The sequence below is a fragment of the Rhipicephalus sanguineus genome, chromosome 11, assembly GCF_013339695.2.
Source record: "Rhipicephalus sanguineus isolate Rsan-2018 chromosome 11, BIME_Rsan_1.4, whole genome shotgun sequence".
In the NCBI taxonomy this organism is placed as follows: domain Eukaryota; kingdom Metazoa; phylum Arthropoda; class Arachnida; order Ixodida; family Ixodidae; genus Rhipicephalus; species Rhipicephalus sanguineus.
The window spans coordinates 33,856,563-33,880,000 of record NC_051186.1 but is presented as its reverse complement, the minus strand read 5'-3'; the positions used below and the strand labels follow the sequence as shown (position 1 = coordinate 33,880,000).

Here is a 23,438-nt window from a genome sequence, read left to right as displayed (position 1 = left end):
AACGTCGCATCGTCATATCGTCTCTGCACGCGAATAAATCCGTGCAAAGGATTTTTGCAGGAGGGTATAACTGCAGCAACGCTCGATGCGATCCTAGACCACTTGTCGTAAGACAAGTGCCTCGACGACTTAAAGGCCAACTCCGGCGATTTTTCGAGGTCGATGGATCTCAATGAAATTCGCTGGGTACGTTCCTTTGCACGTTTCCGTCATTTATGCCAAATTACAGGCTTGAGACATGCGCAGATTGTTTGCAAATGAATTTTAAAGATTGTCTGCAAACGCCCTCCTGGCTTCCCACAATTATTGGCAACATTGCGTCTGTGACGTCAGTATTGGGAAGGCGGCGGAAGTGACGCAGCCGAGGGCACCGCTAACTTCGGCGCTTCGGCCGCTACAGCGAGCGTCTGCTGTGCACAAGGCGACAGACAGCGTTGGTTTGGCCGGCGCTTCGCTGGTCGTCCCGGCTGTCACAGTTTTCATACTCCGCGCCGGCGTGACCGGCATGCCTTGCACGACTTCCGGTTCGTTCGTAACAACGTCTACGTCATACGTTGACAGCACACTCGGTTGGGTTTCGGTTTCTATGTTGCGCTTTTTTGCTTATTTAAAATTATTCTCCAATTTGCCGAGTATTTCTGCTATCGGGCCCATAACAGGAGCGTCTCAGGAACATAAAAGCACCATTACTTTGACATGGCCAAAAATCGCCGGAGTTGACCTTTAAAATAGAAGAAACAAATGAAAAAGTGCTTTCCTCGAATGGAAGTGACAACAGCTTAAGGAGCAGCAAAACATAGTGACGGAAGCTAGCCTGATACCTCCCTCTCCTTGAAAGAGGATTCTGGGCCGTGGCGCTATTCTATTTCTTGGCTGTCGCATGCGCGATAACCTTCAAATCACGCAAGACTGTAGAAGTGCGTCATCATCTAGCAGAGGGAGACAAAGCGCAACACGGCCATTACTTCAACAACCGCATCGGTTGTTTAGCATTCGAATACTATGTCCGGCTTACATGTCAAGCTGTGCAAACGCCAAAGGGAGATGATTGCGCTTGTGTTTCGCTGAAGCTGAAGAGCCGCTGAAGAATGCCAGTAATTGTGCCTCATGGGGAACGCTCATATCACTTCTCTAAGCGCCCTTACTGAAGCGACTGTCGCAAGCAGTTTTTTTTAACGGAGAGGCATCTTTTTGGTGCGCTGGCAGGTGTGTAAAGATTACAAGCGTCTTGTGCATTGAGGGTGAACCTGATACTTACTGCATTGTGAAGTCTGTTATATTTGTAGCTAAATGTAAACCTGGACGAGGTGTTAGTAAATTTAGACACTTTATTTTGTATGTCGCGGAAAGTATTTTTCTCTCTCTAGAGAATGTTTTCTCGGTTTCCTTGCTGCTTCCATTCGATCGGTCGTCGAGCGTACATAATGCTCCATTTTATACCCACGTCTGTACGGATTTCATGCCACTTCCTAGAATATCTGTTTTCGAGGCGGTCTCAGTTCCTAAAACTGTTTGTTTGCTTCAGTGGTATACGATGTATACACGTTGCTTCTATTGTTTTTTGGCTTTCAAGACGGGCTGTGTGTATGGGAGATCGGCTGTTCAGTGCACGTGCTTTCATGCACGCTTTTAACTTTCGTATGACATTTCGAAACACCAGTGTTCGGCTACGACCGTACTGCTCACGGCAAGTTAAATTTAAGCGAATTAACGCCTACGCACTTTCCTGCTAGCGAAATAGAACTTTTGAAGCCGAAAATTGTAGCTGCAACCTCATTGGCAGCAGCAGAACGAAGACAGAACCGAGAAAGAGAGAGAGAAAATAAGCGTCTTTATTTGAGGATAAGGCTAAAGAGATGTGTCCTTAGTAAATGACGCTGGTACAGGCAGCTCAGACCGCATCCATGGTCATCGCCACCAGCTTTAGCTGATATTCGAGGTTGCCATTGGCCAGGGCTCTCTCCCAAAGCTCGTTGTGTGTGGTGATGGTTGGGAGGTACAGACCCTTCATAGTGAATGACCAGCGATACATTGTAGACACATATAACGAATAAATGGTGACAGACAGCCCTTAAGCTGCCAATAAAAAAGGCTAAATAATTATCTCTTATGAGTGTTGCCTGATTGACTTACAGGGTTTCTCACTTTTCAAGATCGATCTTTCATATATCGCCTGAACCTGTCCTGCCTTCAGTGACTAATCGTTTAAGTGTTCTCTGGAAGCGATTCAGACTTGGCTGTCCAAGCGTATAATTCAACACAACGCTTAGACAATAGGAGCATGTAAATATAATCCCGTATGGAAACGATGTCAGCGTTGTTCAGACAGTCACTGGATACTTTTTGTGCTTTTAGGAAAAGCAAGATATGTTGTCGGGAAACCAGGGGCCCATTACGTGGGTAAGTATTCAATCGATTTTGGTATCAAATTGAAGTCTACATCAATATCGTGCAAACCCATCCTGTGGAATATGCGGTTTTGGAAGAAGACGACATACTTGCGAGATAGAACTTCACCAACGTTAACGGCAGGCGGCTCTACCTTCGTCAGAGCGCGATTATGACACTGCACAGCTGCGCCTTCTTCGTATGTACTTTTAAAACTGTAACCGCGCTCCATCAAACTATCTTTGGTGCAGATACCCATGCATCAAACGTGAGACTTCCCCCACTTAAAAGAAAGATTATGCGCGACATTTTCAGTGCTTTTACATTTCTTTATTGGCATCATTATGCACGGATTGATTGACTCAGTGATATTGTCAACCGCAGGCATCTAGTGCTCAGTCTTGCGGGCGTAGAGAACGCTAGTTTGAGGTTTTATTCTTGTGTTACACTATTCAAGCTATGTGCCAGTTTATACAATGATAGCTTTCTAGTGTTCTGCATTGTATGTCCTTTTCCTCTACCATCCCGAAACTTGTTGAACATGATATTGGCTACGGACACCAACACTTGATCAACAAGTGGTAAAGGGGTCTTCCACTTGCGGCCCTAGTGCTCCTGAAATCTGGTGCATGCCGGCATCTTAGAAAACATTAACTATGATAAATTTTTTATGCACGCTACGTTATAACGTCAAACACCCAATTCAATCCCACAGTCCGCACAAACACTGCGTCCGCTAAAAAAGTCAAAGCGTTGTGATACAGCTTCACTGGTTAAGTGACCGTAAAGACAGGAAAGCGGCATCAAAGCCTTCGGAGTGCCCCAAGGAAAGAGCGCACCAATCACATACACAGCCGCTTTAGCGGGATGCTTCGTCTATCTATAATAAGTATCTTAAAGCTACGCGGGTGTCTTCGCATGCTCTTTAACCATTGCATGAACGGTGTCCCTCACTTATAAAGGCAATCTGTCAAAAGTGTTTTGTATTATTCATACTTCAGGGAATATGCGTAAACAAGACAGGTGGGCGCACAAGAGGACTCCAAAAGGACCAGGTGCGTACAATCAACGATATTCTCATAAGTACGAGCCCCTCACGAACAAAGTGACGGCAATATGAATTACCATTAGATCAGGTGCCCATGAAGCGTGCCGTACTGTGCAAACTCATTTGAAAGGTACTTGCATTTCTTTTATGCACATGAAAATCACGTGCTTATACGCGTTCCTTTGGCATGTTTAGCCATAACATACTGTGTGTTGTTGCAATCATATTGCTATGTGATTGTAATTTCTCAGTAAATGTTTAAGCGGTAAGAGATAAAAATATGCACTCCCACAATAAATACTTTGGAACAGCTCGCCAACTTGGACTTTAGGAGTAAAACTGCGTATTAGGTTACAGACAGCAGGAACTGTATGTTTTGCCTTTACCTATCTGCGATTTCAAAAACTAAGAGAACAATTTAGACAGCTGATTCATGCTTTGATTTTTAAAGCACAGCGCAAAGAACATAGACGATGAGAGGCAGCAATGATCCACTGCTTAGATAGTTAAGATATAATTTAGAACATAAAAAAATATAGCGAAAAAAATGGTGGCTGCAAGACTAAGAAAAGCGGCAATTCTAGAACCTCATCACCTTCGAGTCGGCCTCCGTGTCAGGTTTAAAAATCAAGTTGTTCTTTCGAGTGCGATTGAAGGTCCGCTGACCCACATGTCCCCCACTCTGGCAATCATGTGCTGCTTCGTTTACCTCACGTGTTGTTTGTGCCGCGCTTCTTCCCATCACGGTGTACTGCGAATATATGGCATATCACCCACAGTTCCTGCTAAGTTTGTACAACATACACAGAAACAAACAAAAATATTGTGGGGGTAGCCCGCACCACCCCAAGGTCTGACGGGTTTATGCCAGTTGTAAAATAAAAGAGGAAGGGCTCACAACCCCAAAAAGAAAATTTGCGAAAACACGAATGAAAAAAGCTTTCAAGAGTTAAGCGTCGAGTGAAAAGCCACATGGCTCCTGCTTCCAGTGCGCACACTGTTTGCCATCTTATGCAGCTATCATTTGCGCACCGTGCAGTCTGGCCAGCGCATTTTTTACCACAAGACAACGGAAACTCGTACACAATGTTACTTTCACATAGACCAAAGCTTCCTTTGTGTTCTTTCTGGCAACTGGGATTATGGGATACACAACAGCGGGCCTTATATTGATTAGACAGCTTGTTTGACTCTGAAGAGATGGCGTACTTTTGCGTTACTGCCACTTTTATTCAGCGTGTTTGAGATATCGTGAATGTACCACATTACTGTACATTCCTGTTCCATCCCCTCTATTTCCGTCGAAGCATAAACGAGCGCGTTCGACGGTCTGAACCAGACCTTCGTCCACGCCTGTGATAGCATACTGCGGAATTGGAATGGTATAGCGCATTACGGGGAAGAAGAAACGGCCTAGCAGACCGACACAAGAGGACAGAGCGCTAGTCCTCTTGTGTCGGTCTGCTAGGCCGTTTCTTCTTCCCCGTAATGCGCTATACCATTCCAAGTACGACGAACCAACTCGCCCAATCCTCAACACTTGTGGACTTCATACTGCGGAATACTGGACTCTGACGGGCGATCAGCCTGAGCCAGGACCCGAAACAACACTTCTGAGAACATGAGCGCCGAAAAGCAATAATTAGGATTAATTTCGCGATGCCTCTCTTTACCAACCTGGAGCGGCCTGACGAGAATGAAAGTAACTTGTTGACCTTGGTTCTTATGAGCAACAGACCTGTACTCCTTCGAGAAACTTTCTTGTGTCAAGGAATCGCAAAGCCTTATCTTGTGGCAATTGATGTGTGAGCGAGCCGCTGCAAGAACATCGTAAAAAGATCCATGAAAGAGGCGTGTCGCTTCTTTCTCTTCTGGCTCTTTTAGAGTGCTATAAAATTTCGCAGAAAAAGCCTGCTAGTCGAGCACCAAAGCTTGATAAATAGCTGTTGCAATGCAAGTGCGGCCAGTTTATGAATCACGAATTATGCTGTGGTCTTCTAGTTGGGTGCAGCAATTACAACAGTATATGTTGTGTCACAATATTATTCAGAGTTTCAGTTTTCACTGAGATTCAGAAACCATGTGCGTTATGATCGATGGATAATGTGTCAACATTACTTCGTCCTTTTTGTCACATGCATTAGAGACAGTGGGCAACAACTCTCCAGTGAAGCCTGCACCACATCTTCAAGGAACTGAGACTGAGAGTGAGTGAACATTTCACTTTCATGATAAATTGAATCGTGCTGTTACGTTCGTTGCCTGGCCGAATGTCTTGTCACATGTCTTGTTAAACTTGAGTTCCGAGGTCTAATGCACTGGGATGTTTGCCGCCCATTTCATAAAACGTTTATGAGTGCATGGGCTAATTTCGCTTGAGTTTCTGTTGTTAGCGTCGTAGTGAAACTCGACTAGCAAACTTTTATCATGTAGGTAAAGAGTTACGGTGATGTCTACACCTTTCTTCGTCCTTCGCTTTTCTATTTTAAATTCAAAGCGTTTTTTATTCAACCAAGGCATTTTCAACGTATCTATCTATCTATCTATCTATCTATCTATCTATCTATCTATCTATCTATCTATCTATCTATCTATCTATCTATCTATCTATCTATCTATCTATCTATCTATCTATCTATCTATCTATCTATCTATCTATCTATCTATCTGTCTGTCTATCTATCTATCTATCTATCTATCTATCTATCTATCTATCTATCTATCTATCTATCTATCTATCTATCTATCTATCTATCTATCTATCTATCTATCTATCTATCTGCCTACGTCTGGGCGCTCTCACTGTTGCCTCCATAACTGGGTATATACCAAGATTTGCTAGGAGGGTATGAATTTACGTACCTGACTGACAGGTACATGAATAACATTACATGCCTGTCGCGTACGTCATGAAACCAATTTGCACACTGACGTGTGATGCATACCCGGGTACGATGGCCCGGGGAACGCGGGTATGCGCCACGTGTGCTTCACTGTCTGTATCAACCCAGGAAAGGCAAGAATAGATTTAGGAATATTAACGTGATAACTTTAAGGAGCCCGTGTTCGCACAAAGTCCGGTGCCGGCGTTGGCGGCGTTGCCTGTGAGCAGGAAATCCTAACGGATGCAAACAATATAAACATAATTGGAGGCAGAGTCGAACCCAGGCATTCTGCGTGGCCGTCAAGTATGGCAGTTACAATCATGGCAGTGTAATGACAGGGTAATGACAGGCAATCCAATCGCAGCCCGGGTTTCAGGGAAACTAAGGTTCTTTCGTGGCACAAAAAACGTCCGGCACGTGAGCTTGTTGAAGCCTACTTTGTTTTCAAAGCCGGAGACAGCTGTGTCGCCAAGCCCTCCGTAGCATTACACAAAGCAGAGATTGGCTATCTTGATGCGCACATGTAACTTCTTTCTGCTGTTTAATCATGCTCACGTAGTTTTTCCCCTATATATTTTGCGCGTTTTCAATAAACATTTCAGTTGCTAGTGTGCGCTTGTGCTGTTCTTTCCCCCTATTTGTCCACGTTTTTTCCGCAGTTTCCCTGACAATAGATTACCAACTCGCCCAACGGACTATTCTTCTTGTAACGCTTCAGGGAAAACACAAAGGGCAGCATAGGCAGCTATTTGCTGGCTGCTTCACATGAGATGCATTCCCACATTGCGTGGGATATGCCGGAATTCTTATTCTCTCTCTATGAATATGCAAAACAATTTAATCGAACTATGAATCCTTTTATGTACTTTATTGCTCACCAAAAGTAGTCCTGACCCGCGTTCCTGCTATAAAATTTATTACCGCAGACATATGTCCTATGTACAACTTATTTCACCTACAGGCAACGATATTCTTCCTTTGCCAGCTCCTGGACAGCAGCTTGGCGAAACTGAGACTACAGGTGAGTGCAGCTCGTGCGTATTAAGAAGAAAAAGGAAAATGCTCTGCGAATTACGCTCTGAAAAAAGTTCCTTTAGAAATCAAACGATTCAGGACCGCGTACTAACTTAGGATTCATATACTATTCAGTTGGGCGTTTTGCCTGCATTTCTACTTGCATACTTCTACCAAGTGCGTAATCTATAAGGTGATCGTCGCTGCGTGGAATTTTTGTCATTTCCATTTGGAAGATGTGCTATTAAAACTGTCGTATAACGAATAGACAAAAAAGTCACAGTTTCACCGCAAGGCCGAAGTAATGAATGCGACAGCAACAAATTGTAGTGTTTCACAAAGTGGGGCTGGCAGATAACTGTTTTGTATCCGATCTCACGTAAATACAACACGCTGGTGTAAGAGAATACGGCCGCTCCAGGAAAAGGTGCTCTCCGCATAGTCACTTCGCGTTGAGAACGCAGCACGTAAAAGGGTATACGAGCCGCCCGCTGTGATGGCTGTCGAGATAGCGCGCTCGCCAGCGATCGCTACCGCGCCCTTGGATTTAAAGTTCAAAGTTGCTCCTAGCGCGACAATCCCCCCCCCCCCCTAGCGCGTGCACCCTTCGAGCGACGGAGGGTGTATGCGTCTTTCATGCTCGTTAAAGATGGGCGGGGCGTTTACTGTATGCTTTGAAGGCAGGCCTCCCGAGAGGGGTGATGTTATCGCATGTACCCTCTGAGCGACGGAAATGGGCCGGCTCGTTTGATCTCTGCTTCGGCGGCATTCGTCGCCCCCGCTCGCGCTCTTTTACCCGCGGTAGAACATACAATGCGCTGGGAGATCTTATCAATTTGCACTTCATACGGGAGGGACATGACGGCGACGGTGACGGCGAAAACCCGTCAAGACTGTCCATATAATTGCTATCGCAATGAAACGGATACGTAGGCGCCAAGTAGTTGAGCGTGTATAAGAACCACAGAAGCTATCATGCTAAAAAAAATGCCCTGGCGAATTTGTGGCAAGAAATTTCAACAGTATCTCTATAGACTAACATTTCTTACGGCTTTAATTACTTTGGTGCTTCAAGTGCAACTTAATTTTGTACACGTGAGTTAAGTGAAGGTTAACAGATATAGAACTGCAGAATGATCGGGATAAATAGTATTGTGTATTAAAATCTCTTGTTTGAAGTTGAAAATGTATTCTGCACTAAATTTTTTCAGAGTGAAGTGTGCTGTTTTGCCCCAGTAACTAGATCTCGCATATGCTATTACACAGCAGATATTACAGGGGCGTGCTTTGCGCTCACAAGGGGTACAAGGTGGAATGCACTAGATATAGGCGCTGAGACGTCTTCGTAGGGCTAGGAAAGGGCGAGTTGACGCCATCATCGTTCTTGCAACAAAGAGCGACAAAGCAGTTTGTGGATAGGAGGCACTTTGTTGTACAGGTATGCCTATGCTTGATACGTCAACGTGACACCCAGAATCCGTCAATTGCGTTACTGTAGTGGTTTCTCAAAAGTTTCAACATTTGTGGTCAATGTGATGCAATTTTTTCTTAACGCTAAGCTCCGAAAAATCTCTAAAGGTGCCTTCAGCTTGAAATCGGCAGCCTTAAGATTAGACTATCGAAACTAAATGAAAGAAGCGGATCGCTAGTGAGATAAGGTTCATTCATTTCAATGCCATCGGAATAAATAGTGATTACAGATATTTTATTATTGAAGGGAGGCTATAAATAAAAAATATCTGGCATGTTAACGGTAACGTTTTATTACTCTTGCTTGTTCAGGCTCTGTGGCTCTGTGGAAAGAATCTTTTAGGCTGAGAATGAGTGGATCTAAGTGTAACCGCAAATCACTTAGCAGTCTTTGGTATTATGTCAACAATTTCAATGTTTTTGTCCCAGTGAGTGCAAAATATATTTCCCTCCAAATGTTCCAGTAGTAACGTGTAACTCACATGCGTTTTCTGTGCAATTTGGACAACGACCGGAAACTAACCCCCAAGCGAGCGCACTTCGGCTGAATGGAATACCAGATGCGGGTGAGTGAAGCTATGGTCCTCTTATCAATATAAACTCCACCCACTGTGATATGTAGTTGCTAAATTGTACTCTTGACGACTACATTCGTGAGAAACACCGGTTTAGCCAGAAGTTATGTTATGCCATTGGACGTGTTCTACAAGCTTGGCTAACGACACCTACTGTGATACATGCATGCACGCGCCCGCGCGCGCGCACACACACACACACACACGCACACGCACAATATTTTTTTCTGCCTATTGGAACCAACTGAAGGTACTTCAATATTTTATTGTTACTTTCCCTTCAGATAGAAATGAAGCAGTGCGAAAGAATGCAGAATCTTTTATTGTGAATGATCCAAATCACTTGTTAAGGTGGTACACGGTACAATTATAACATTCTCCTCGCCGCCTCAGTGAACGCGCCGGCATCTCGTATGTGAAGTAGCATGAGTGTGTGATCTGACGTTCTAAAGATAATTATTATTCGAACACGAAGCGCATGTCACATATAAAATAGGGCTGCACACCACTTCCTAGACTCACAGCTGTCACTGAGGAGCATGTTGCATTGATATTATCGGTACAGATGTGCTATGTTAATGTTTCTACTACGTAAACAATGCGTATTACAAAAATAAGCAAGTGCACATAGCCTAAAAGTTGTTTTGCAGCACTTACTTGCAGTAAAATTTACTTAAAGCACGTACTGCCACGTTAATTATGACCTGCAATGGACAAGCCATCACCACAGCTCTGTTTTTTCAGAAAAACATGTAAAGGAATGTGTTGCTCCAGCAATGCGCATGTTCCTGATTTTGTCGTCAAACTGGCGCGTGAACAAGCGTAGACGTCTCTAGCACATATCGCAGCAAGATTCGGCATCGTGCATCGCACGTTGTAAATTTTCGGTCCTTGATTGAGCAGCAGCTGCTCACCGGAACAGTGACTGTCGCTCATGAAGCACAAGCAGCGGCAGAAATAATCTATCGGCAGTTGTCAGACTTTACGCTTATAGCATTTCTTCAACACGAACACATAGACGCTCCGAAATGCACGGTCACATAGACTACCCCTTTTCACTTGGTGTACTTTGACGAAAGCTAATTACAGTAAAAACACGAAACCTGCCTCCGCGCTTTACCTATAGCACGCATCAGTAAAGTTCTTTATGTACAAATATAGGTGCTGAAGGCTTGAACAACCCTGGAATGATGAACGGAGTGGGTAGTATAAGAAAATCATATTTTGATCATGTGTCTTGATGCAATCTATAATACAAACAAATAACACTTCACAACTAATTGCCCAAATCACGGACGTGCTATAACGCGACCTATATTTATAGTCTAGCTAATTACAAAGAGTAAAATATGGGGAACTTCTAATTTTTTTCGACTGTACCACGGATCAGTCAGGTACTTCATGTTTATTTATGGGTGTACTTACAGCTTAATTATAGGGCCTCGAGGCCATCCGGTAAATATAAATGTAGTGGGTAAATATAAGAGAATCCAATTTCGCACGTCTTGTCTGGTGCAGTATATCTGGCCAGCAAATAATCAATGCAATCAGCAAATAATGCTTGACAAATAACTGCTTTGATATCACATTTGTTACAGCATGTCCGAAGCTTGGAGCATACTGTTCCTTATAGTAAAATACAGTAAACTTGAGATTGTTTTTTAACTGCAGTGCTTATCAGAAAGGCGCTTCGTGTATATTTATAGGGGCTGCAGGTATGCCGGGAATGATGAATGGAATGGGTGAGTGAAACAAACTTCTTCTGTTTTGGGCGAATGATTTGGTGCGGTATAACAGAACAGCAAATAACACGTTTTTGCGATGTGGGCAGCGTGATCCGGACGGAGCACAGCAAATGAGCACAAGACTGCGCTACTCACATCGCAAAGTACTTGTATGTTCACTTAACAATTCTCCAGCTTACCGTTTTCAGTAATGCTTGACAGCTAAATGCCCAAGCAGCAGGAACGTTATAACACGTCCTATATTTGTGGCGTAGCTGCTTACTTAGAGTAAAATATATGAAACATGTGATTATTTTTAACTATAAGACGTATAAGTAATATCCACTATGTACATTTGTTGGTGCTGTAGGTTATCCAGGAATGATGGGCGGAATGGGTGAGTATGAGAGAGCGACATTTTGGACGTGTGGTTTGGAGCCATGTGCCTGACCGGTAAATGATATTGGCAACCAACATCCTAAGTGTCGGACGTGTTATATTCACATCTGATATTGTGGCAGTTGGTTGTCACATATTATTTTTGAAGTACAGTTGTCCAGCACAGTGCAGACATTATACACCATCTACTTTGGCATTCTTAACATATATGACATTCATGACGCTATTTACATTATCGACTTATAGGTAGGAAGCAATAAGATAATGCTTGGTTTACAGCCGAATGTCGTTAGAGTATTTAAGCGACAAGTTCATCGTAGAAGATAGCAAGCCGTGCAAACATACACAGGAGAAGGGAACCAATCAGACAACACAGACGGTGTTTCTGTTGGTTCGTTCCCGTTCCTTTCGCGAAGGTTATTATAGAGGCGTGTTGGTCCATAATCGTGAGACAATGCAGCGCAAGAAACACATGTACGCAATAAAAACGGTAAGTACGAACGCCGAACTTGCAACAACTTTTATTGGGAAAATTTTCACTCCTTACTTTCTTTCATGCTGAATCCCCCCAAGCTTGCTGAACTTTCTGTCGTTCTAAGTTCCACTTTGATAAGCTCTTTTGAAAACAGTATGCGATGTTCCTCACATTTTGTTCATTCTGTTTATAATATTTGTATTACCATGAAATTCTTTACCGATGTGCAAGTGCTTACTACAGATAGGTTTCTCAGTTTCCTCCACTTTAAATTGACTCGGTTATACCCGACCTGCTCGTAGAATATTCATATTTAAATTTTATAAGTCGAGACTGTTATGCGCGACGAATTGAGACGGATTCAATAAAAGAAGTTACTGTTATTGTTGTTGCGCTTGTGACACCCCATGAACCGGATGCAGTCACCGCGTGTAATATAGGACTGACGTATCAGTTTCCCGAAACAAGCAGCAGGTCTCTAGGAGCGTTAGTGAAAGCTGGCGGTGGTTATGAAGGCCGAATCAAAGCCCAGAGTTCAGGGACCACTGAACTTATATCCGCAACCACAGGAGTTACAGGTATTTCCATACACCTGCGCAATTTGACCCGTTACGTTACACTTAAGAACAGTTAGGTTAACAACGGCGTGGAACATTGTTCAAAGGACGCAGGCTGTCCAAGCACGGGTAGTACCGAATCAATAAGGGCCCACATATCTGTTTGTATTCATCGATGCTCGTCCTTGAGCCAAAAATCATCGGCGTAGCTTTAAGCATTTCTCGAAGGAGGTCCTTTTTCCAGAAGTGCGTACGCGCTTAGGATCACATTTGCTACAGTGCTTGGTGGGACGGAGGGTGGGGGGGCGCTACTTCTCTCACAGAAGGGCAGTCTGCAATGTGCATGTTTGGGCTAGTTAGTAATCCATTGATACTTCTTTCGCGCAAACTTCAGATACAAGGTACGAAATAACTGCGACACACACAAGCGCTAACATTCAACTGAAATTAACTATTCTGACGCATATTTAAAATGGCAACCGGCCGCCTGCGCCCCTCCGTTTCCGCAAATCACGACATCCTAAAGTGATAACTAGTGAGCTTACAAGACAAAAAGCACCCAGGTACATCCAAACTAAAAACCCGCACTTCACCTTACACTATCACGTGCTACACCTAGAAAGCACAATTCTTTCTTCCACAAGGAAATGGACGGCACATTAATACACTGGTGATAAACAAGTTTGGCCATACCTGCTGCTTCTATTATTTCTCGTGTTCTTTGCTCGGCATGAGTGTAGAGCACTGCACATTTTACAAATTCAGGCGTACATCCACAGCTTCGGCATTGCGCCGCCACGTGACCCTCTAAACTACCCTGGACATTATACGAATGCTCCCTGAGGCTGTCGTTCAGGCAACGCCCGGTCTGTCCTGCATATATGCTGCCGCATGTCAAAGGAAACAAATACACAACGGCTTCTTTGCATTCTCCAAAGCGTACAAGATGCTTAGTAGAACACGTGTGTTTTCTTTGGCAGTTGGGCATGTAATTTTGAATTACAGGTCAGCTCGCAGCCGCTAACTTTACGCTCACCCTCGCCTTCAAACAACAGTTTGCTCCTCATAACATCCATGTTCTCTCAAAAGCTTCTCTACTTGGGGAAAGAGGCGCTGTATCTTCGCTTAATCCCATTCATGATACCCTTTTCAGTTGCCTTTAGTAGCGAGTTTTAGTATTACGGAAAACAGCAAACGCAAGAATTTAGCGTTAGCGTTAGCGTTGAGTGCTCCTAACCGCGCATGAGCAGAACGTAAACGTAGCCCGAGCTCTTACGTACGAACGCTATTTCTGGAATATAGCGTTCAACGCTAACGCACCCAAGAGATCCCGTAGGTAGGTCAAGATGGCGGTGTCTGTTGAAGCGAGAGCCGTCCACTTCGAATCTTTCTAGTGATCGTCCTGCATTATTAAACTCATTCATTCCCAGATAATGTTCGTATTTGATTTAGAATTGAGTAACGAGGCTTCGTGAACCGCGTACCGCCGATAAAATAGCTCCGTTTTTTGAAATACAAGGTGGATTTGCGGTGAAGAAGGCTTAACAAAATTTGTTTACAAGGTCCGCTCATGTTTTCTGTAGCCACGCAGAGATGGCGACGCTGTCTTGAGTCGCCTCTTTCCAAGATACGGCCACAAGTCAAGCCGAGACATGTCAAGATTCGTTTCCCTTCTAGTTTTTCGCGGTAGTGCATGAATCTGATGCGTGATGCGTGTGCATTTCACTTCTGCACACGCGACATGGAGGCACAACAACGGTGACTTAGGATCAGCTCAACTTAGTGGCACTTTTGTGGATTCTACAGTGCACTTGGTGTCTTTATGTCTAGATGGCGCCGTATGTGCTTGCGTTAGCGTTAGCGGGAATTCCTTCCGCTGTACTAAAAGACCACCAGTTGACCCGAAGCGCGTTCCGCTTTAGCGTTTGCGTTGAGGCGCACGCTAACGCTAACCTAAGCGCTTCCCGGTATACTAAAACTCGCTAGTGACAATCTGTATTTAGTAGCGTCAGCAACGCTTCTCACTGGTCTGCCAGATTTTCTTGCACGCTCTACTCGTCTAAGGCGGGATACTTGGGTTGTGACGCCCGTTACCGCGTGCTACCGGGCGTCAGCAGTCTCCAGGCAGTATTTGCAGTTCCTACTGTAGGGATGGTCGATTAAAATTTTTAATCGATTAATCGTTAATCGTTAATCGATTTAGCCTTTAATCGATTAATTGCTTTCGGTGGAATGTTCTAATCGATTAATCGATTAATCGACATTTTTTGTGGGTGCTTTAAAACCAATATCTCTTTGTTTGAGAGGCATCGTTCGTGTTTAATATGGACCCAAATATTTTTATCAGACGCGCTGACGATCGAAAATTCCCACTTTCGAAAGTGTCGGGGACGGGCCCCTTAAGTCCAGTGTGCGAAAATTCCCACTTTCGAACACTGGACACAAGGAGCCCATCCTCGTTGGTTGATGTCGCGGATTCAAGCATCTGTGGCCATCATCCCTGGACTATTCGGCAGCAGGTCGTATTTTCTCGCCTGCCTACTCGAGCTCATCGAAACCGGAGGCGCGTTCGGGGACCACACTGGTTGGAAAGTTGCAGCTGAAACATGCAGTGTGGCGGAGGGTGAGGAAATACCGAGAAAGGTAAAAGAGAGACGAGGAGGAAGAGGAATTAAATAAGACGCTCGCTCTCGTAAGCACGGCATCTTTTCTCGGTTTGTCGGTTAGATATCGTGGAAGCCCTATATATACTATAATCTTTTCCTTGAGGTCACCCGTGCAGAGATTACACAGAGGCATACTGGCCTCAAACAGACCATCGGTACAGGCAACTGCGAGAAATAGAGTGACATGAGTTTCTGCCTCTCGCCTAGAATAAGCAGCAGCTGCGCCAGTATACTCCACAGGTTTCATCTGATCGTTGCCTTAACACGGCGCCACTCGCACCTTTTCAATCGTGCGTACAGCCTGAACTGCGAGCGCTATCTAGTGTATCAGATATTACAACCTAAGTTTCGAGACTGTCCTTCTTTCTTGTCACAGCAGAAGACGGGGGCCTCTAGCTGAGAGCCGTCTTTCTCCCTAAATATGCGACCATACAGTATTACTAAATGCTACAAGGTCACTTCTTCAATATTAATGCACTGGATGCTAGACGTTCGGTAAACCAACGCGTAAAGTTGCGGATTACATACAGGATCTTTAGGACCCTTTTCACAATTCGCGAGTGCGCATTCCTGCGCTACATTTGCTCTCTACTAATGGCAGCCACTTTCGTGTTTCAAGTGGAGACAAGGTTGCACGTGCTGTCTATTATGCGTGTTCGTGTCAAGAGAACCGAGTCTACATTTTCCGCGTCCCAGTGCACGCAAACCGCGCTGGAACACTCTGTTTGAAGAAGTGACTAGCTGTCCTTAATTGGTCTAACTGCATCGCAGGAAAGGTAGCTGAACAATTATGAAAATGGTACATACCTTCTAAGACGGACAGTTGGGCTAGTTGGGCAGCATAATAAAAGATGGTTACTAGCGTCCTTGTCCTGTTTACGCTAGCAAACGTGTCTTATTATGTATATACGGGTTACCTAATCCTCTTCTCATCATCCTACTTCGGTCATCACTCTTTTTCCCCCATTGCGTTTTCCCCGGTGCAGAGTAGCAGACAGGGGTGTACTAGCTCACCCTCTATGCCTTATAATATATTTTCTGTCTCTCTTTCATTGGTAAAGAATATTTTATTTGCTAAAGAGTATAACAGAACGGCACTAAGAACCAGTCAGGAAATAAGCAGCGCATATTACAATGCCGCACTTACACATGAAACGAGTAAAATTTGAGGGTTGAATAAAATACAAAGCAAGTTGCGATTGACACTACAGGCGACGAAAACTACTCGTTTATCAAACGTAAGGAGGGATGCGTTTATGCGGCAACACGATGAAACAGCGCTGCAAAAAACGAACACAAACAAAATAAGCAACAAGACGATGCGCTGGCACGTATGAGGCAGTAGCAGCACTAGACTATAAGCCGGAGAGAAGCGGCCAAGTTCATTTCTGCCTCGATGGTGTAGAGCGCCTCCTGTCCGGGCTTGAAGCATTGCGGAATGCTTGGAGTTGGACGCCGTACGCGGCGGAGATCAGGGCGAGTTCATATCTTTCTCTATGTGGTATGGCAGCCGCCAGCTCCGGGCTCGTTCTGCTAGCGCACAAATATGCGCTGTAGTGAAAGTAGTGAAAGAGAGGCGATGTGCACGGCATCTGCGTCTCAGGATAGCGCGCCTAGCATTCATGCGCTCCGGCCAAGGAGCGAGGTTGGAAGCGGGAGCGGGGGTGCCGTAATCGATTAATCTAATAGTTTTAATCGATTAATTCGATTAATCGAAAGCCAGAAATCGATTACGATTAATCGATTAATTGTGGAACTTTAATCGATTAATCGATTAATCGTTCATCGATTTTACCATCCCTATCCTACTGAAGTTGCCCGGGTACATTCCGTGGAGTAGTGTACCGGGCGAGTAGGTGCCTGCCTGAAGCCTTCTCCAAGTGACTGCTTGCTCTCTATCAGTCTTTTGTGAGCAGGTGGATAGTGCCGTCGTTGCTTCCTGTAGTGCACGAGTATATTTTAGTATTTTCTGGGTATTCCCTCCTCTGCGTTTACGGAGTCCGAATATCGCTGCGGAGTAACCCGGTCCGTATGCTCTCGGGTTACGGTATGCGCCTCTCGGTTCCCCGAAAGAGATTCATGCCCCGGTGTCCAGTGGATACTTGTGACTTCGAAGTCGCACTTGAGGAAAATTTGAACAGCTGATATGCTAATTGATTCACTTTAGGAATCTTCGACACGGTTCTTGTGAATACGACACCATGATTATTAACGAATAACTAGTACTGATTGCTAACGCAATGCCCAGTTCCTCTGCGGTGATTGCATCATATGTATTTGTCAAAGCGGCACAGGGCTCGGGCGTTGGCTGCAGGCCATGCCTACCTGGAATGAGGAAGACACCCGACCTCTGGGCGAAGAGAACGCGCGGCTGGTCGTACCATAAAGTTTAATTCTCTCTCTCTCTCGGTCATCTGGTTTCCTGCTCACATGGGAGAAATCAACAGTGCTCCCGCGAACCTCAATGAATCTGCCCACAATGCTGCACGAGGACTTGCCAACCGTGCAGCCACAAGGCAAGAAGATGCTGAGGTTTCAGAATGCAGGGATCACCTCCTCTCTTACAACGAGCTAACAAAGCACTTTTACCTTTCCCCCCTCCACACAGTAAACTAAATAGAGCACAGGCCATTACGCTAAGGCTCTTACAAACAAGAACCTATCCGAACCCGCTGTTAATTACCAAGATTTATCCAGAGTTCTCTACTCCTACAACATGCCAAACATGCCACGAAACAATAGATCTCACTCATATGCTCTGGCCTTGCTCCGCGTTACGCAGCGACAAGGAAAACACTGAAGAGCGGTGGGACGCAGCTCTGCGCAGTCCGACATTAGAGGGACAATTATGGGCAGTCCAACGGGCCCGCGAAGCGGCCGAAAGGCTAGGTCTTTCCGTCCCAACGTGGGAGCGGCCCGCTTCGGGCTAGAAAACTAGCACGACCTATTGGACCTCAATAAAGTTCTTTCATCCATCTATCCATCTCTCTCAGCGGCCCTAGTGGGAAAAGGAATGACAACTTACAAGGCAAACGTATCCCAAAGGCGTTGAACTACGAATATATTGCCGCAAGATATCAATAACGAAACGTAAAACGCGAGAAAACACTACAGGGTGTGCCAGATAAGATCGAACACGAGGTCCCGCTCACCATTCCCGATTTTGATGAAATTTACTGTAGGCATAGGCATTATACCCAGAACAATTGTTTCGAAGTTCGTTTTGCAAAAAAAAATTTTTTTCACCTGAAAAAAAAATCTACAAGTTTGGCCGCAAAAAAACACTTCTCCGCCAATTTCGCGATTTCTGAAATTTGAGCCCACCTAGGAAAAAAACGGTGCACTTCTTGGTAACAATATTTGTTCCCCTCAAAAGACATGTCAAATACAATCTCATGAGTCAATCATTTCTCTTGCTTTTCGAAGCACTCTTTAAGACAAACATGACAAATCGCACAAAATACCTCTGTTACGGAATTTATTGCTGCAAACAAGTTATGTGAGGATAGTAAAAATCGGTACATATGAACTTTGATATATGCTCTCTTTTAAAATATTTTGTGTGGTTTTATTGCGCTCCATTTTACTCGACAATTGGGCTGAAACGTGAGTTATTTACCAAAAACGCCGAAGGTTCGAAACAGTTTCCTCAAAAAGGTCATTTTTAATTTTTTTAGAGACCCCTCTGATTGAAATCAAGGACGTCAGCCACCATTATGCAGAAAAAACGTTGCATCATTTTGGTTGCTAAGAAGTTATAATGCGTCAAATGTAAACAAGTCAGCCTAGCGACCGCGTCTTACGTTATGTGCTGATAATCAGATATAAGTTGTTCAAAATAATTGTACGCCAGATAATCATAAAGCAGCAGCCCCGCACCAACAAATGCACAGCCAGGTGTCATAGTTCAGCAAGCTTTGTCTTGCGATCAGCCGCTTTAAAACCCGCAGCAGCGGCCGCTCGATGCTGCGGGCGCTCACATTACATGAGTGCCGCTTCGACTGAGGATGAGCTCCGCTTGGGCGCTTGGAAGCACGTATGACAGCTTTATTTAGATGTCAATGACTTGCTTTTGTGTCATATGTCGCTGATAGAGAGAACCTAATTTTCTTTAAACCGCCAGAAGAGAGGAAGCAACACATGAGCGCAATACTAGAGGCGCTCACTGCAAAATTGCCGGCAGAGTTTTAGTTGTATAATATGGATTTTCTTGGCAATTAACAGCGATGCATTCCTTCTCTCGTCCGTCCTCTGAGCGTAGTTTGGCGTGCAAGCGGAGCTCATCCACAGTCGAAGCATCACTCTTGTAATGTGAGCGCGCGCAGCAGCGAGCGGCCGCTGCTGCGGGTTTGTCAAGCGGCTGATCGCAAGACAAAGCTTGCTGAACCATGACACCTGGCTGCGCATTTGTTGGTGTGGGGATGCTGCTTTGTGACTATGTCGCGTACAATTATATTTAACAATTTATATCAGTACGACGCGGTCGCTAGGCTGACTTGGTCACATTTGACGCATTATAACTTGTTAGCAACCAAAATAATGCAACGTTTTTTCTGTAGAATGGTAGCTGACGTCCTTGTCTTCAATCAGAGGGATTTCTAAAGAAATTAAAAATGGCGTTTTTGAGAAAGCTATTTTAAATCTTCAGTGTTTTAGGTATATCACTTACGTTTCAGCCCAATTATCGAGTAAAACGGAGCGCAATAAAGCCACGCAAAATATTTTAATAGAGAGCACACATATCAAAGTTCATATGTACCGATTTTTATTATGCTCAGCGTAACTTGTTTGCAGCAATAAATTCCAGGAATAAAGGTATTTTGTGCGATTTGCCATGTTTGTGATTTTTAATTCAAAGGTGCTTCGACAAGAAAGAGAAATGACTGACTGATGAGATTGCAATTGGCTCGTTTTCTAAGGGGAATAAATATTGTGACCAAGAAATGCACCATTTTTTCCCTAGATGCGCTCAAAATTGAGAAATCGCGAAATTGGTGGAAAAGTGGTTTTTTGCGGCCGAAATACAACATTTTTTCTCAGGCGAACAAATTTTTTTTTTCGCAACACGAACTTCGAAACCATTGTTCTGGTATAATGCCTATGGCTGCAGCAAGTTTCATCAAAATTGGGCATGGTGAGCGGGACCTCGTGTTCGATCTTATCTGCACACACCCTACAGCAAAATAAACCAATGGATAACTTCGAATTTTTCGCAAATTACATGTACGAATCATGCATCACAATACCTTTTTAACGTTGCATGCTTATCTAATACCCTGTTATCCCTCTAGGTGGATACGGTGGAATAATGGACCCAATGGCCATGGGGATGGGTATGGGCATGGGTCCGGGAATGGGGATGGGCATGGGTAGGGGTATGAGAAATGGCATGGGTAAGTGAAATTTTTTTTCGTATTGTCTCGTAGTGCCTGAAGCCAGATGTTATGTTCAGCAGCTTGTGTTTAACGTTATTGCAAAGATGCTACCGCTTCTTTTTCAAAATACATTTCCGCGTACATATCTAACATTTTTTTTTTTTTGCTAATGCAAGTAGCTTCATTTCCTTTAGTATTTCAATACACGGTCGTGAAGCTGAACCTCAAAACAATACTCATTGAGCCAAGAAGAAATCTTGAAATTATATCGGGGATGCAATTGGGATGAGGACGGGATCCAATCCATTCCGGCCAGTGGCCCCTCTTTTTTGGTAATCTCCTTGATTACGTCAACAAAGAGGTGGCAGCAACTCAGTGCACAGATATAGAACACTGAGCTGTGCTTGACCGCAGCTCCTTCGCATAGAACCTGGTGAAAAAAATTGCATCTACAATTTTATTTCCCTGAAGAATATCACTTAATCTCTTAGGTGAACGTAGCTACATCTTTCAATGTAACTAACGCACAAATGGCTACATTACTAAAGGATCCCCAGCTGAGGCCACCACAACAGCTTGTTTACGTTAATGGCTGCATTCCATTTTCCAACATTCGGGCAAGTCTGTGTTCACTTTATATTTCAGAGCCCTCATGACCATCACGTTCTTTATTAGAAGTACTGCAAGTAGCTAGGAGCTGGGTGGCCGCCAGCTGGAACAAATAGCATGTAATATAAAAAAACATCATTATAAAGTAACGGTAGTTTCCCCATAGTTTCCGTTCTGTAACTGCGAGAATATTTTTAAAAGAACGCCCCACGGAAGGCTGAGCTGCAACCAGCAAGTCTAATGACATGTTAGTATAGTGCCCTCGGGGACACCACCAGTCAAGCAGCAGGTCCAGTAGTAGCATGTGCTAGTCTATTCACTATATTCAGATGCCGCGGTTACGCGGCATCTGAATATAGTGAATAGTAACCGCGGTTGTGATATAGTGAATAGTAACCGCGGCAGTGAACCGCGGTTACGCGTAACCGCGGTTCACCTATTTTACACGGTATGCGAAACCGCGGTTATGCCGCTAACCGCGCTTGTACCAAACCGAGCTTGGCGACCTTGGTTTGGCGGCTAACCGAGAAAATGGCGGCCTCCATGGAGGACGTGTGTACGCCGCGAGCGTTCGTGAAAAACGAAGGCATTGGACTGCACGAACCACAGAAAGCCTGATTAGGCTTTGGGAAAACAATTAGCATCATCTGCGGAGCACCTCAAGGAATGCGAAAGTGGATGCGGCAATAACAGCCGAGCTGAACGCCGGACTGCCGCCAGACGCATAGCCATTCACGCCAAGCAAGTCAGCTTTAACCGAGGTCGCTTGTGCGCCGTGTAACATCGGCGAACCGTGGTTAGCGCTAACCGTGGTTCAACGCGGTGAACCGTGGTTGGTCGCAACTGCGGTTAACTTGCCTGTGTAACAAGGGTATAACAAGGGTATAAGTCGGCAGTAAAAGGTGGAGCTCACTCAGCCTCACTCCTTAAATATATTTTGCGCTTGGGCTCATTCGGACTCAGACTCAACAATATTTTTCTCAACCGGACTCCCTCGGGCTCAGACTCACTAAAAGTTTCCTCAGCCCGACTCACTCAGACTCACGGCTCGATCTGAGTCTGAGTGAGTCAACTCATGAGTGAGTCTGCCAACCTATGTATGCGCAGCACCTTGTGCTCGATTTTATTATGACCTCTTGCATATTTTATGTGTGGTTTCTTTCTCACTAATTGAAATATTAGATATTCAGTTTTGTATTTATAGCCTGTCTTTCTAGAAACATTTGTTTTCAGTTTAAGATGTTTGACAGTCCGAACATAAAAAGCTGTTGGATCACGACACACTAGAGGCCGTATTATCTAGCGTGGAGGAGTTTTTTTCTCAAGCTCATCTAGATTGTGTTCCAGACAAAGTTGTCGTGTGCATTGCAAGACACTGGATGTCCTCAATGTTCTACAGATGTATTTTCTTTACTCAGGTAACAACATGGTGACACCACTGGTTGCAGGCCAACTAGGTCAAGCTAGTAAGTGCAATTTCTAGGAACTTCAATTCTTGTGTGTTATCAAACGGTCTCAATTATGGCGCGAGAGGTGCGTTTAGCCTGGCTGATGCTGTGAAATGCAAAAAAAAATGTCATTCACAACGTGTTGCATGATACTTTATGTGGTTGTGTTGCACTTCAAGTAAAAAAAGTTAAACTCTTGTAGCAATAGCAAGCCAACTGTCGTACTTAAGGCACTCATTATTAATGTTCTTATTGTTTTTACTTTCAAGAAAGAGAAGTATCTATATCATAAATGCGTAACCCAAAAATAATATCGGACACAACAATTCTACAACAGCTTTTGACAGAAAGTCTTAAGTGGAGAAATCATTGACCTATTGTACTTTGTGAAATGTACCACTAATCTGTAAGGCTTTTACAAACCCTTGTAAATATTGTAAGAAATTCACGTAAAGTGAAAGTGCACTTAAAAACTTATTTGCTACAGATATCTATTGGATATAGTGATAGACATGCAATGCGTGTTTTGAGAACAGACTGAAGAATTTATGTTTTGGACGGTTCTCGGTGTTTAACCTTGGTAATCTTGGGCTGTTTTATTTTTACATATATCGAGCTGTAAGTCTGAATTCTGCTATGCAGCGATGCAGCCCACGTTTTTCTCTTAAAATAATAGAATTTTGCTTTTTTTCACTTTTTTAGCAAATAACAATCACTGAAGACAAACAAAAAGTGCATAGAATTGGGCTGTAACGAAGCGACAAAGTAGGTTGCAACCAGCCAAGTTTTATACAAACTCCCGTGC

General features: G+C 44.2%; 1 protein-coding gene across 5 annotated transcripts in view; it reads left to right on the top strand.

Moving 5' to 3' along the window:
* Positions 1-23,438, top strand: part of LOC119375522 (uncharacterized) — a 45,877-nt gene that overhangs the window by 5,939 nt on the left and 16,500 nt on the right. For 2 of the 5 annotated variants that reach the window (XM_037645713.1, XM_037645717.2), the window contains exons 2-10: positions 2,356-2,400; positions 3,390-3,443; positions 5,581-5,643; positions 7,283-7,342; positions 9,336-9,371; positions 11,087-11,122; positions 11,475-11,501; positions 20,493-20,594; positions 22,604-22,651. In XM_037645713.1, coding sequence (XP_037501641.1) covers positions 2,356-2,400; positions 3,390-3,443; positions 5,581-5,643; positions 7,283-7,342; positions 9,336-9,371; positions 11,087-11,122; positions 11,475-11,501; positions 20,493-20,594; positions 22,604-22,651 — 471 coding nt within the window. The remainder of the gene's footprint in view (positions 1-2,355; positions 2,401-3,389; positions 3,444-5,580; positions 5,644-7,282; positions 7,343-9,335; positions 9,372-11,086; positions 11,123-11,474; positions 11,502-20,492; positions 20,595-22,603; positions 22,652-23,438) is intronic. The other 3 variants (XM_037645714.1, XM_037645716.1, XM_037645715.1) reach the window with 3 other exon arrangements.